This window comes from Mirounga leonina, unplaced genomic scaffold, assembly GCF_011800145.1.
Source record: "Mirounga leonina isolate KUSES-001 unplaced genomic scaffold, KU_Mleo_1.0 Mir_171, whole genome shotgun sequence".
NCBI classification, from domain to species: Eukaryota; Metazoa; Chordata; class Mammalia; order Carnivora; family Phocidae; genus Mirounga; species Mirounga leonina.
The window spans coordinates 23,046,178-23,059,728 of NW_023270436.1; the positions used below are offsets into that span (position 1 = coordinate 23,046,178).

Below are 13,551 nucleotides of genomic sequence, written 5' to 3' on the forward strand. Positions count from 1 at the left end.
AGACGCTGAAGGACTTGGTGGCGTTGGTGTTGGCATTCAGTGGGATCACTCCGCTGCTGACCCTGAAGAAGGTGGGCAAGGTCTTCCAGCTGCACTGCCCCCTTGGCTGGCTGGGGAGCATGCTGGGGGCGGGGGCGGCCTGTCTGATCAGGACACCCAGGAGATGGAGTCAGTGGCTGGGGCAATGGAGAGACCCTCTTCTGAAGAGGAGATTGATATGATGTCCCAGTCTACCCATCAAGGAAAGCTGGGAGGCAGCAGGCCCTTCGGAAGACAACTAAACCACCCTTTTATTTACGCACAATAAAGATTTCTATTTCTCTAGTGCTCTGGTCTTGCCTTAACTCTCCCTGGCACTCATGTGTGTTGGGGGATAAATATGACCTCTTAACTGCATGATGTGAAGTGGGCTCTCTGGGGAGGGTGCCTGTTTAGCACCAGTTGGCTTGTTCTCTGCCCATGGGTTGCCCTGGCCTGGAGTCTGCATGGAGTCTGCATGGAGTTTGCCCAGACTGCCAAATTTGATCTGTCTTATGGGAAATAGCCTGCAGCCACCAAGGGCAGCCGAGACCTTTCCTTCCTGGTCACTTCTGGGCCGTTGGCACAGAAATGTAATTGCCCTTCACACACGGTAGGGAGCATGCGGGCCTCGGTCTTCCTGACCCTACACTGCTTGCTGACCACTGCTGGAATGGGGTGCCCGTTAGCCACGGTGACAAAGTAGGGCCTTTCCCCCTCCCCCCTTCACCACCTCCTGGACTTTGAGAACTGGAACTAAGTGGCCCCTGAGTGAGGCTGGGAGCCCGGGAGGGCTATTTCCCACTGATGGTGGAAATAGAGTAGGAGCTGGTTTGCCATGGCTGGGCGTCAGCAGATGCTGAGGGGCGCTTTTTGGTTCTTGGCTTCAGCCCTGGCCTAGGCTCCAGGGGCTGCCCCTGCCTCCGGGTAGCAAGTACCCTTCTGCTCAGAGTGAGGTCTCTGATCGGCAGTAGAGGAGATCAGGCAAATGAGGGCATCTGGTGGTGCTGCACCCCATCAACTCTGGGCCAACCACTCCCAGGAACCCCTTGACCCGCATTGCTGGTGCTACCACAGTCTTCCAAGAGAATGACCCCATGCCCCTCTTTCCTTTCTGCCCTGTTTCTCCCTTCCCTCTCCCTCTCCCTCATTTGTACGGTGGCCAGATAAAATACAGGATGCCCCATTAAGTTTTAATTTCAGATAAACAATTTTAAGTATGTTCCATATATTGCTTTCCCCCCCAAAAAAATCTGACAATGCTCTCTTCCTTTTCCTCTCCTTCCTCCCTCACCTTCCCCAACTCTGAGAGTCAGCAGTCTTGTCTTATTCTGGAAAATTGCTACAGTAATGTGAATTTGGTGGGAGTGAGTAGGTGAGGGAGGGTGGCCTTAAGTGTCATTTTTGCTACCCATAGGCCAAAGGAAACCAGGCCAGTGTCTTTTGGGAGCTCAGTTTCCAATCTATAAAATGGAGATAAAATCCTGCACCCATAAGTGCGGATGGAAAGTGCTAGCCATTGCTGAACATTTGCTTGATTGGTTTTGGAGTCAGGCCTTCCACTCTGGCTCACTCCAGTAGCCTTGGTTCTGGGCAGCTTGTTCCCAAGGACCAGCCAGCCCTTTGGTTTCTACCTACCCACGTTCTCTGTGTAATTTGGTACCTTCTGGTAAGAGGTCCTAGGTTTCAAGCCAGTGTCTCTGTGTCCCTGGCTTGGAACAGGAATGTCTTGGAGACCCAACTTCTCCCTCAGTCACCCAAAGCCATGGTGGGTGTCAGGGGGTCATGCTTCTCAGAGGCCATGTGAATGGACAGGGTGTTAGGCTTAGAAGCAAAACCCTAGTCCATTTTGTTGTGAGTTTCCTTGGACAAACATCATGCAGTTGAGCACTGGGGTCTCCATTGCCCCAGCTGACCAGTGGGCATAACACATACTTTGCCCACAAACTGAGATTGGAGAGGGTGACACCCAGGACACTTCTGCTGGAAGATCTAGGACAAACAAGTCATTCCTTCTCTCCTTCTTTGTGAAAGTAGGGTCTTAGGAAGTGGTATTATAGACAATTAAAAGCAATGTCTTTGGAGTAAAGAAAAAACAAACCTTAGGTCTTGAATCTGCCACTTAAGAGCTATATGATGTTGGGGGTCACCTCTCTAAGCCTTAGTTTTCTTATCCATAAGATGACCATGATAAGCGGCCCCCAGGGAAGGTTTGAGAGTGAAATGAGCAAAACTCATAAAGCACTTGGCACCATGTGGGGTATGCAAGAAAGCACTCACCAGATGATAGCTGAGACTTTTAAATTATTATCACCAGGCTACAGCCTGAGCCAGATAGGACCTCCTTTGCTTTCAGTAAAGCTTCTTTAATTGCTTAAAATATAAGCTGTGAGTTCCAAGGAAGGGGGTGAGGGTGGGAGTGATGGGTTGGGAAAGCTGTGTGCCCTGAATCAGACAAAGCCTTATGTAGGCATCTCCTACCTACCTGAGGGGGCAGCCACTCCCAGAAACCAGGGGGCTGGATCACCTGGGTCTCCAGGAGAGTCTACCCCTTCCACAGCCTGGTCTCTGTCCACGGTGCTGAAATCTGCTCTGGGTAAGCTCCTTATTGTCCTGCATACTGGTGAATTACCTGCTCACTACCTTCATTCAATTTCACAAGTATACATTGAGCACCTACTATATAAGGAGTAGAAGTAAAAGGAATTTAGATATATCTGTAACCCAAGTGACTCATAGCTCATAGGGAAGAAATTTGAACACACACAAATGCCTTAGGAGAAGTGAGGACAAAAGCTAAGGATTCATTTTCTGGTTTCTTGGGTTTCAATGACATCACCTCTTGCTTTCACCTTGCTTCTGCCTCTTGTGCAATCTTGGCATCCTCCAAACTGTGCCTCTCATACCTTTCCTGATCTAACCACAGCACATAAGTCTTCCCCAAGGCAGCTCTTTCTCTACTCACTAATCTCACAGAGTCCAGAGGATTAATGATCAATTTCTGAGGGAACAGAGGGTGGTAGGATATTGATAGAGAAAGGAGAGGGTCAGGGGTCTCAGAGAAGTGAGCGAGCTGCCTATAAAGGGGTGAGTTCCTTGTCATACTTTTGCATGCCCTCGTCTGGGAGCAGCACCTCCACAGTGAAGCTGACCTTCTTGGCGTGGACAAAGCTATAGGTGTTGTCAAATCGCAGGACATCTGGGGGGACAGATGGACAGATGGGTAGTTAGGTCTGGCTTCACACTCCCCATGTCCTTGCCCCGGCCACAGGAGGGAGGACAAGCTGTGTTTCTACCTGCTATGTTTGCTAAGCTGGGCCAAGTTCCCACCACTCCTGTTCCCTTTCCCATGGGAGCTGTCACCCTGGAGCCATGTCTGAAAACAGACACTGACCTCCTCTTGGCGCATGCCCAGCCTGGCTTTAGTTGCACCAACTGGCAATGAGAACAATGGCCACAGCGTCCCATTGTCTCCACACCTGGACACTTGCATGATAGGGGTTGGGGGGCAGTTGGGAATGTCAAAGTCCTCCCAGCCCCTTTGGATAAAGTGAGGTGCTGGGTGAGGCCAGTGCATACCCTCTACTTCCTCACAACCACCCAAGAGGCAGAAGTTGTAACCTCTCTTCACAGGTAAGCAAACCAAGGCTCCAGATCGGTAAGACTTTGCCCAGGGTTATGCAGCTACCATGAGGCTGAGGTGGGACCCTGGCATCACACTTAGCTGTGTGGCTCTGGACAAGCTGATTTACTTCTCAGAACCCCAGTTTCTTCCTGAGAAATGTCACACTTGCCTTATTGTCCCTTGCCTGTGTCCTGTGGCCTGATGCTCTCAGCCTCTTCAAGGCCTGTATGTCGTTAGCTCTTGGTGTGTAGTAAATGCTTGAGAGTGTAGCCTGAATGACCAACTGTGTGAATAAATGGCACTAACCTAGGCTGTATGTTCCTGGGGTGGGGGGGAGTCACTGCCTCTCTGTTTCCTCCTCTAAACCATGGGACAGGTGGCTCCAGCCTTCCAGAGCTGGGGCCCAGCCAGGGTAGACTTACAGACACCAGCTTCTGAGCAGGTGAGGCTCCCATCCTCAGGCACCACGTGGGCATTGTAACGCTGGCTGGGGAGTACTTCTGTCATTTCCCCAGCTCGCTGCCGCTCCCCCATCTTGGTCTTCAGGAAAACCCCAAAGCCAATGTCTGCACCATCAGAGAAGAACTGCCACCTGGGTGGGCGGTGGGAGGGGGACAAATTGCTGCTCAGTCTGATGGGACCCTGAGGGTGTAAGACCAGCCAGAGATGGGTTGGTGTCCTGGCCCTTACCTGAGGACACAGCCTGGGAACAGAATTTCATATTCCACCTGGTGTGAGGAGCCACGATTGATCTGCACTGAGTGCTCATACTGAGTCTTCACTTGGTCCCGCACATACATGGACTTGGGGATCTCCCCACCATAGTTGATCTGCAGACACAGGACAGAATGGGTTTGCTTCCCTCTTTTGACCATTGCATTGCTTGTGCTGTTTTATGCTATTTCTCCCGCCTGAGATGCTTTCACCATCTTCTGGAAGTATCCTGCTCACCCTGTCCTCTCCCCACCACCCTCAGAAAGCCTTCCTTGACCCTCCAGGGTCAAAGCCTCGTCTGGAAACTTCCCCTTCCAGCTCATCCCTCAGAGTCATTTTCCTCATTTCTTGTTTGCCTGCACAGCTGCTGAGAGCCCGGTGATAGTAGGGCTGGGACTGTCTAGCTCAATACCTGGCTCACAGGGGTCTCTCCATAGACATTTGTGGAATGAGTGAGTGGGTGAGAAAGGAACTCAGCTCTACTCCTCTCCCCTCCCCTGTCTGGGGCTCTTCGTACCTTAGTTAAACATTTGGGGTTCCCATCTGGGTCAGTCAGAGTCCCCCCAAACTGAGCAGGCAGTTCCTCGGGACTGATGAGTTTCAGCAAACCTTCCTTCCAGTTGCCTGTGGGCAGAGGGGTTGAAGGGTTGTTATCAGGCATGGAGGGTACTTGTCAGCCCCCCATTCCCACCAGGGGGGGCCTGAGCTTGGGAAAGCCCTACAGGGACTAGGGTACCAGGGCCAATTCCCCAGCCTTCCAGGACTCGGGCTGCAGAAAGTGTCTTCCAGCATTGTGTTGCTATGGAAAAATGTTTCCTTTGAGCTGATGGGTTTGCACATTTTTGAGGGTCTTCCAATCCTGAGTAGTGAAGATAAGAATCATCTAATTGTCTTAAGGAGACTTTACAGCATTTGAGGTCAAGGACCTTGTTGGGGGCCATATAACATATAAGTGGCATACTCAAGACAGACCTCTTGGTAGGGGATGGATAGTCCTGGGCCTTTGAATGGACCTTCCCTTTCTGTGCTGCTTAATCACTAAAGCCATAACGCTCATTACTGTTCTTCATGCCCTGTGCAAGGCTCTAAGCATTCTGGGTCTTATGACCAATCCCGACTATCTCCCTTGCCCACCTCCAGCCCTACTGTGGCCATGGGATATTCCTTGCCACCAGTGGGATAAAAGCAAAGACCACAATGCCTGGTACACCAGGGCCAAATGCACAGGGCCCTGTGTGCCACTAAGTAGGACGAGCCCTGGACTTGGACCTGGGGTGTGGCATTACCCACATTGCTCCAGGACTTGGGGGGCTACCTTGTGATCCACCTAGCTCCCTATCCCCGCGGAACTGGGCAGAGACAGACTCAAGTATCAGGAAGAGAAAGAAAGCAGGATTTGTAAGATTCTACCCGCCCAGATCCTTAGATCTCCTGATTTGATGATCTGACCATTCTGCTTGCAAGAAGTTGTCTCCAAGTTCAAGGTCATTGGCTTGAGTTTAAGAACTATTTCTCTTCTTTCTTTCTCTTTCCTTACCATTTTTTAAAATAATGATTTTTTCTACTTATAAAAGTAATGCATGTTATTATAAAAACTTTAGGAAACAGAAAAAATACAAAAAATAAAATTAAAAAACCACTTGATTTCTTGCCATCCACAAATCAACATTTTGTTGCATTTTCTTCTAGCAATATATTTTTGTTTTTACAAGGAAGATGATACTATCCACACCACTTTATAATCTGCTTTTTAAAAACTTAATAATATTTCCCTTGGCATCAAATCATTTTTCATAGTTTTCCAATAATTCATCAAATGGATGCATTATTATTTACTTATCCAGTCCCTTCTTGTTGACCCTTCCTTCTCTGAATCACATCTCCTCTTCCTGCTGTTCTTCCTCATCCTCCCCAGCCCAAATTGCCTTTAGAAGCACTGAGGTGATGAGTATTGAAAGGAAAATGAGGCCCATAGCCCAGAGGTTGACTATCAACCAAACTGAAACTGATGAGGAGGAAGGTGTGAGGCCTCTGTCACCAATGACATGGAATGAGGCAGAGATACCTGGAAAGACTCTATAGTGTAAAACACATTTCACTTCACTTTTGAGGAGGAATTTCTGACTCTAGGTGGCACAGAGCTCAGGGGATAGAGCTAGAATTACTTACTTCCCAATACTATAATTTTTCTGCGAGTGTCTTCACTCAGGAAGGGCTTCATGAGGTTGTAGCCTACAGGGAACAGTTTGGTGGCTGGAGAGATACAAACAAAGATAATGGAGAAGAAAATTATTCCACTGGGACACTCTCTCCATCATAGTCATAGCCAACAATATGGAGGAGTCATGAATTGGAAAATGCCCTGCAACTGCCAAACCATGCCCACAACTGGTCAAACAACCAACAAGCAGTTAACCAACCAGCTACCCAGTCAATCATCCAATCTACCAACCAACCAACAAAATGGCCAATCAATTTACCTTCTAGTCAGCCCACCAATCAGACTACCAACCAGTCAGCCAATCTACCAAATAGTCATACAACCAACTAACAAATCAGCCAACCAGAAAACCCATCAGCCTATTAAGCAACAAGCTAACCACACAGCCAATTGCCTTCTGCAGCCAGCCAACCATCCAAGATCCATCCAAATGACAGATCAGCCAGCTGACTAACCAATCTGCCAACTTGCTACTCACCTACCCACCCAAACAAAATGCCAGCTGGTCACTCAATCGGTCAACCAAGCTAACAACTATCCAACAAACCAACCAATCAACCAGTCACTTAACTGACCAACTAACTATCCAACCAGCCACCAGTCATTCATCTAGACAGCCAACCAACTGGCCAGTAAACTAACAACCAACTAACCAAATAATCAACCAACCAACCAATTAACCAGCCAACCATCAAACGTCCATCCATCCTTCTATCCATCAACCCATTCAACAATACAAATACATATTAAGCATCCACATGGTTCCAGGCCTGTGAAGGATACAACAGAAGTGGAAAATCAAAGGCCCTGCCTTCAAGGAGCAGACAACTCAGGAAAAAACCAGGATGAACACACACAGGACAACTAGAGACCTCCAGAAGGCAGCAGACAGGAAAGGCCAGACTTGGCTGCTCCAGCTGTCAATGCCACAGGCAGTTTGGGAATGGAGAGATCAACATGGGTGGGAGAAATGAGAGAGGATTCCTGAAAGAGCTAGTGTTGGGAATGCCTCTTCTTGCAGTAAGGCCAACCATAGAAATTATTATTTATGGAACACTTTCTTTGTTCCAGGCACTCTAAGTGATTTGCATGCAGCCAAGCAACCAACCTGCTTCACTACTACCCAGAGAAGAAGGCACTTTTATTGTTCCCAGGGTACAAATGAGGAAAAGAGGCACAAAAAGGTGAAGTCATTTGCCACACACCTTTCACAATGAGCATGAACTTCAGGGTCTCTGGGTAATTCTCTTCAAGGAGGCCAAAGAACTGTGGAACCAAGAAAGACCCCATCAGAGCCCACGTCTCATCTTATCTTCTCCTATCCCCATAACCTTTGCAATCTCCCCTCTGGAGTGTTCAAAGGGCTAAGGAGGGTTTCCTTTATTTCCATCACCTCCACTGACCTCTGGAGGAGAGTTTCTCACTTCAGACTATTACAACCACACTCTGATAATAATTATTTTCAGAATAAATCTTATAGTAATAGTAGTATAGCACTAATAATGACTATTGTTTATTAAATGTTCACAATTTGTCAAGCACTGTGTACACATTTTATATATCAACCCACTGGAATATCCCTACCTCCCTTTGAAATGCAGACTATTGGTATTTACATTTTGTAGATGAGGAAACTGAAGCATGGAGGCATGAAATGACTTGCTGGAGTCACAGAGCTAGGGAGGACAGAGCTGGGAAGGTTTGGCAGAAGGTGGCCACTATGGTCTCAGTACAGTGTTGAATCTGAGGCCTGTCTTTTGGGAAACACATTAAGGCCCTTTGGGTCCTGATTTGCAGTGCCAGAGCCTGGGAAGTCTACCACCTTTTACCAAATCCTGGCTCTGAGTGATCCACAAGGTCACAGCAGACCAAGCTCATCATTAAGGAAGCAGGGGTCACCCAGGGGGCCTTCTCCTCACCTCTTGGTACACTTCCACTAGAGGTTTCCAGAAGTGTTTCAGTCCCAGGCCCTCACAGTCAAATATCATCACAATGGTCTCAATCTTCTTCCCCAGCTGCAAGGATGAAAACAAAGACCAGTCCCAAGGTTCAGGGTGCAGGCTCAGAACTTGGGACATGGTGACCCTAGCATATGACCCCTCAGCGATTCTCCCAGTCCCCTACTCTGTCCTCAGAGGAATAAGTGGACAAAACTGAATGCATTTACCCACTTCCACCTACCCATCCATCCATCTATCCATCCATCCATCATCCATTATCCATTTATCATCCATCCATCCGTTTGTCTATCCATCCATTAATTGACCCACCCATCCATCAATTTACCCATCCATCCATTCATACTACAATTCAATCATCCATCCATCCCTCTGTCCAATTGATATTTATTAAGCACCTATTTTGTGCCAGACATGGAGAATATAACATATAATACTCCTGTCCTCAAAGGGTTCAGTCTACTTGGAGAGACTGAAAAGCAACCAGGTCACTATAAGTCCTGAGGTAAGTGCTGCAAATAAACAGCTTAGGAGCTTTGGGGACACACGTTAACCCAGACAGGGACCTCAGAGGAGGTGACATCTAAGTTTGGGACTTGAATGATAAAAGGGAAAGAGCCAAGAGAAGTGTGGGAGGTAGCGGTGTGCTGGGGGATAAAGTTATCCAAACAGAAGGAACAGCAGGGGCAAAGACTCAGAGGGAATAACAGTAACTTGTATTGTTGAGAAATATGCATGAGGCTGTGTGCTGGGCCATGCATTTGCATTATCTCCTTTAATCTTTGCAACATTATTTATTTTTATTCTTGTTTTGTGGGTGAGGAATAGGCTTAGGGAGGTGACATGACCCTCCGAGACCACACAGCTGGGAAGCAGCCGAGCTGCTGAGATGGTTTAACCCCAGAGTCCTCTGACTGTGATGGCAGAGAGCACAGTGTGTTCTTGGGACTATGTCCCCTGGCATCCTCACCTGCACCCAGCTGCCCGCCTCGCTCAGCCTGTGCCTTACCCGTTCCGTCTGCAAGTCACACTCATGCAGGATGCGCTCACAGTCCCTCATCTTGGTCTTAAGCAGGTCCTGCTTGGTGACGGAGAAGAGCAGGCCCTTTGGGTCAAGTGGCCCAATGATGTCGTACCACACCGGGCAGCCGTCCCGGTCATAGCCACACAGGCCTCCGGGCATGTACTTCTGGATCACCTGGGCATGGAAAGATACACAGAACTTGGCATTATGCACCTCTCCGGAGACCCCCAGACTAGGCTGACCTGGCTGGCCCAAGCCTACACACAGCATGATACAAGCACTCTCCCTGAAGGGTGGCACTATTGTCCAGGTGAGAAAACTAAGGGACCCTGAGGGGAGGGCCTTGCTTATAGCGAGTACATGGCAGAGCCAGGCCTCAGCTGGGCCTGGCTGAAGCCCTCTGGGCTTCTTAATTCTGTCCCCCAGCATCTCCCACGTCCATTTGCATTGAGAGAAGTTGGGCTTAGTGATGGAAAACATGGATATTGAAGGCCAACATACTTGGTTCAAATAGAGACACTGCTGATTCCTTGCTGTGCATCCTTGAACAAGTGAAACCTACCTGAGTCCCATTCCACTTCCTCTTCTCTAAGAAGGTTTGGATAACCCCTCCCTTAGGGAAAGTGCCCAATATCACGTTGGCCAAGCACAGTGCTTGAGCCAGAGCTCACGCTCTACAAATGAAACTTTGCCCATTGCTTTACCAAGGTGCCAGTGGTGGGACTGTTCTCTCCGACAACTTGGTGGGCTAAATTTCTTTCCCACACAGACGGGATGCTTTAAGCAAGACCCTAGGGGTGAGGGCCCAGAGGCACAAGCTAATGGTGGTGGTGAAGGACCAGTTTCATGAATTCAAATCCCAGTTCCACGTTGGGGCTGTGGGGCTTTGGCTGGCGTGCTTAACCTTTGCTGGACCTCAGTGTCCTCATCTGTAAAATGGGGACAATTGTACCCATCTCACTGAGTTGTGATGACTAAATGAGTTCATGCAGGTAAAGTTTCATCTCAGGCCAGGACCTCATAAGCACCCAGAAAATATCCCTAATTATTAGAGGAGAGGTGCCTGCATGTCTGTGGGCAGTTCCACGGGCCTCTCGGGCATGCTGCCCTTCACTCATGCTCTCCAGTGACCTAGAGGCTGCTTTAATGTTATGTCTGTAAAAGACTGGGGTGTTGGGGAGGTGTTGGCTCACCTCTGGGGGCTGCCAATCAAGGATGTGGTCAATGTCCATGGACTTCCGGAACTCCATGTACTGAAAGGGAGAGGAGAGGTAAGGCCCCGTTGGGCTCCCAGCACCTCCAAGAAGGGGATGGAGATGGGGGCTCGAGGTGTGGACTGCCCCCCACAAAACCCTTCCCAAATCTCCAGGGGTGGACAGGTCTCACCTTGCGGAGCATGGCCTCTGATTTCTGCAGGTCGAAATTCCGAGCTGTGTGAAGATGGAAGGAAGGTGTGAGGCAGGAGAGAGGCTACCTTGTAGTCACTTTGTCCTGGTCCTGGGGTGTGAGGAGCTATGCATGGCACTGGGGGCCTGGGTAGGACCTTCCTTCCCTGCACCCTCCCCTCTCCTGGATCTGAACATGTGAAGCAGGATGGTGTGATTGGATCCTGAGAGCCGTGAGTTCTTCTGAAGCAGTTGGGACCAGGCCCCTCTCGCTGCCCCTCACCCTGATCTCCCCCACCTCTTCCCTCACCTCGGAGCCAGCGCAGAAGGAAATAGTCATCAGGATTGGGTAGGGTGGGCAACACGTCCTGCACATTTTCTCGGAACTGGGAAAGGAGATGCTGATTAAAGTGGCTTTTGCACTGAATATTGGCCCCCAAACTCAATAATTGTTGTCTTTTTTTTTTTAAGATTTTTCTTTATTTATTTGTCAGAGAGAGAGAGAGCACAAGCAGGGGGAGCAGCAGAGGGAGAGGGAGAGGCAGGCTCCTCACTGAGCAAGGAGCCCGATGTGGGACTCGATCCCAGGACCCTGGGATCATGACCTGAGCCGAAGGCAGACGCTTAACGACTGAGCCACCCAGGCGTCCCAATAATTGTTGTCTTCATCCCTTCCCTTCCACATGCAGTCTGGCCCATGATGATGGAAGGATGGGTGGACAGATGGATAGGATGAGAGATGGTATATGGATAGATGGGTAGATGAATGGATGGAAGGATAGATCTTGAGTAAATGGATAGAAAGAAGAATGGATGGATGAATGGGTGGTTGGATGAGTGGGTGGGTGGATGGAAAAAAAAGGAAGGAGAAATCAGTGGATGGAAGGAGGGAGAGATGGGTAAGTGGAGGAAAGAGTGATTGGTAGGTGAATAGACAGAAGGAGGGATAGATGGATGGGTGGGTGGGGTGGGAGGATGGATGAAAGAAAGGATAAATGAGTGGGTGGGTGGGTAAGTGGATTGGAGTATGAGTGTATTCATAGTTTTTTCCATGTGTTAGCCCACCGAGGCTTCCACCTTTTTTCATCCCATTTTCTACAAAAGCATGATTAGTGATTACATGTTCTCTTCCCCATTGGTTGTGGGGATGACATCACACCCTGCTCTCTCTCTCTCTCACTCTTACAGACAGGTCATCTTTCAGGTCCCGGGGAAGGAGAGGGAACAGAGTCAGAGGGCACACCACTAGCATCCTTCAGTTCCCCACCTAAGGGGCCTGGGAGGGATGGGGAGGGGGCAGCTGTGGGTAAAGCTCTCTGGTTCTGGCTCTCACACGAGAAGTCAAGTTTGATCTGGCACACACACTGTTACTGCTTGGAAGTGGTACTTTTCCCTCGGTCCCTACCCTGGACAGAGCTGATACCACTGGCTACTGTAGAACATAACCCTGGGTAAGGTGACAGTAAAGAGAAAATGTCAAAAACACGCCGAGCAAACAGAGTGGGGCAGGGTTCCAGCCACCCCCGCCCCCCTCTCCTCAGCCCTTTTCTGCTGGGGCTCCAGGGAAAGAGGCTCTCACCTTGGCCAGGGTCTCCGCCTGCTTGGGGCTCAGGTCTCCAACTCGGCCACTCATGGTGTCTGGAGGAGTGGGGGCCGCTGCCGGCAGAAACCAAGCCTGATCTGTGGCCCTACTCAGCTGCGGCCTTTTGCCCCCACTCCTGGGTGCGGCTCCAGGCACCTCCTTCTTGGCCAACTGTTGGATTGCACATTACATAATTGGGATTAAATGAGGTCCCATGCTTGGATCTGGGACAGGTCTGGGGGGCAGGAGGGCACAAGAAGGCATGCCAGAGGGCATGGGAGCCCAGGCTGAATGCCTGTAAAACCCCCACCCGTGCTCCCAGGCCTACAGAGAAGGGGGGGATTTTGGGAGGAATGAGGACTGCCCCCTGCAGGCACCCTTTCTCTCCCGTCATCAATCTCCCCGTCTCCTTAATGAAGAGACCCCACACCGAAGGTTGTGCAAAGGTCACCCCCTATACCCAGCTCTGACTGGTAAGAGTCAGGGACTTGGTCAGTCTGGTAAACGTTTCATTCAGTTTTTTGGGGTGGGAAACTCACATCCTTTTGCACGAAGCGTCCATATTCGAGGCAGAGAAATGGAACTCAAATGTGTCCTTGCTGAAGGTTTGTTTTTTCCACAGGGCTGGCACTACTTTTCCTGGTGTCTTTCAAATCCTAGCATGCGATGCTGGCCCTGCACCTTCAACATGGGGAAGGACTGAGCACGCCCCACCCTGTTGCCTGCCTTCCCATCGCTGAGATCATGAGGACATGAGGGTCTTTGTCTGGGATCCCACATTCCCCGGGGGCCCTAAGGGAGAGGTGGGGCATACTGATGGTCTTGGGGCAGTGAGGGTGTTTCTTGGGATTTTAAACACCCGATCAGTGAGGGGTGTCCAGCAAGTATGCAAGGCGATGAAGGAAGCCCGGAAGACTTCCCTGTCCTTTGATTTCTGTCATGCTGCCTGATGGTCCACCATCAGACCTGCTTGTGAGGCCTGGCCAGGTTCCCCATTCCCCTATGAGACCTCCCTTTCAAGAGG

General features: G+C 49.8%; 1 protein-coding gene across 2 annotated transcripts; it reads right to left on the minus strand.

The window, feature by feature from the left end:
• Positions 1-1,847: 1,847 nt before the first annotated feature.
• On the minus strand, positions 1,848-12,650 carry LOC118018651 (SEC14-like protein 3). 2 transcript variants are annotated; one of them, XM_035017370.1, is made up of 12 exons: positions 12,525-12,650; positions 11,256-11,331; positions 10,947-10,990; positions 10,754-10,813; positions 9,546-9,734; positions 8,498-8,593; positions 7,784-7,844; positions 6,527-6,610; positions 4,875-4,981; positions 4,334-4,473; positions 4,066-4,235; positions 1,848-3,217 (listed from the first exon to the last, which is right to left on the minus strand). In XM_035017370.1, exons 1-12 carry the CDS (start codon positions 12,576-12,578, stop codon positions 3,096-3,098), a joined length of 1,203 nt encoding a protein of 400 aa, XP_034873261.1. In that variant the 5' UTR covers positions 12,579-12,650; the 3' UTR covers positions 1,848-3,095. The 2 variants fall into 2 exon arrangements, with proteins under 2 accessions (XP_034873261.1, XP_034873262.1); XM_035017371.1 differs by lacking the exon at positions 6,527-6,610.
• Between the last annotated feature and the right edge of the window lie 901 nt (positions 12,651-13,551).

What these genes read in the sequence shown, in the direction of transcription:
- LOC118018651 (XM_035017370.1), bottom strand. Translation starts at nt 12,578, where the DNA reads ATGAGTGGCCGAGTTGGAGACCTGAGCCCCAAGCAGGCGGAGACCCTG. An exon ending in GTTCATGCTCATTGTGAAAG is followed by an intron (nt 6,611 to 7,783) that starts GTGTGTGGCAAA and finishes GTATCTCTCCAG; the next exon opens with CCACCAAACTGTTCCCTGTA. An exon ending in ACCCCAAATGTTTAACTAAG is followed by an intron (nt 4,474 to 4,874) that starts GTACGAAGAGCC and finishes CTGTGTCTGCAG; the next exon opens with ATCAACTATGGTGGGGAGAT.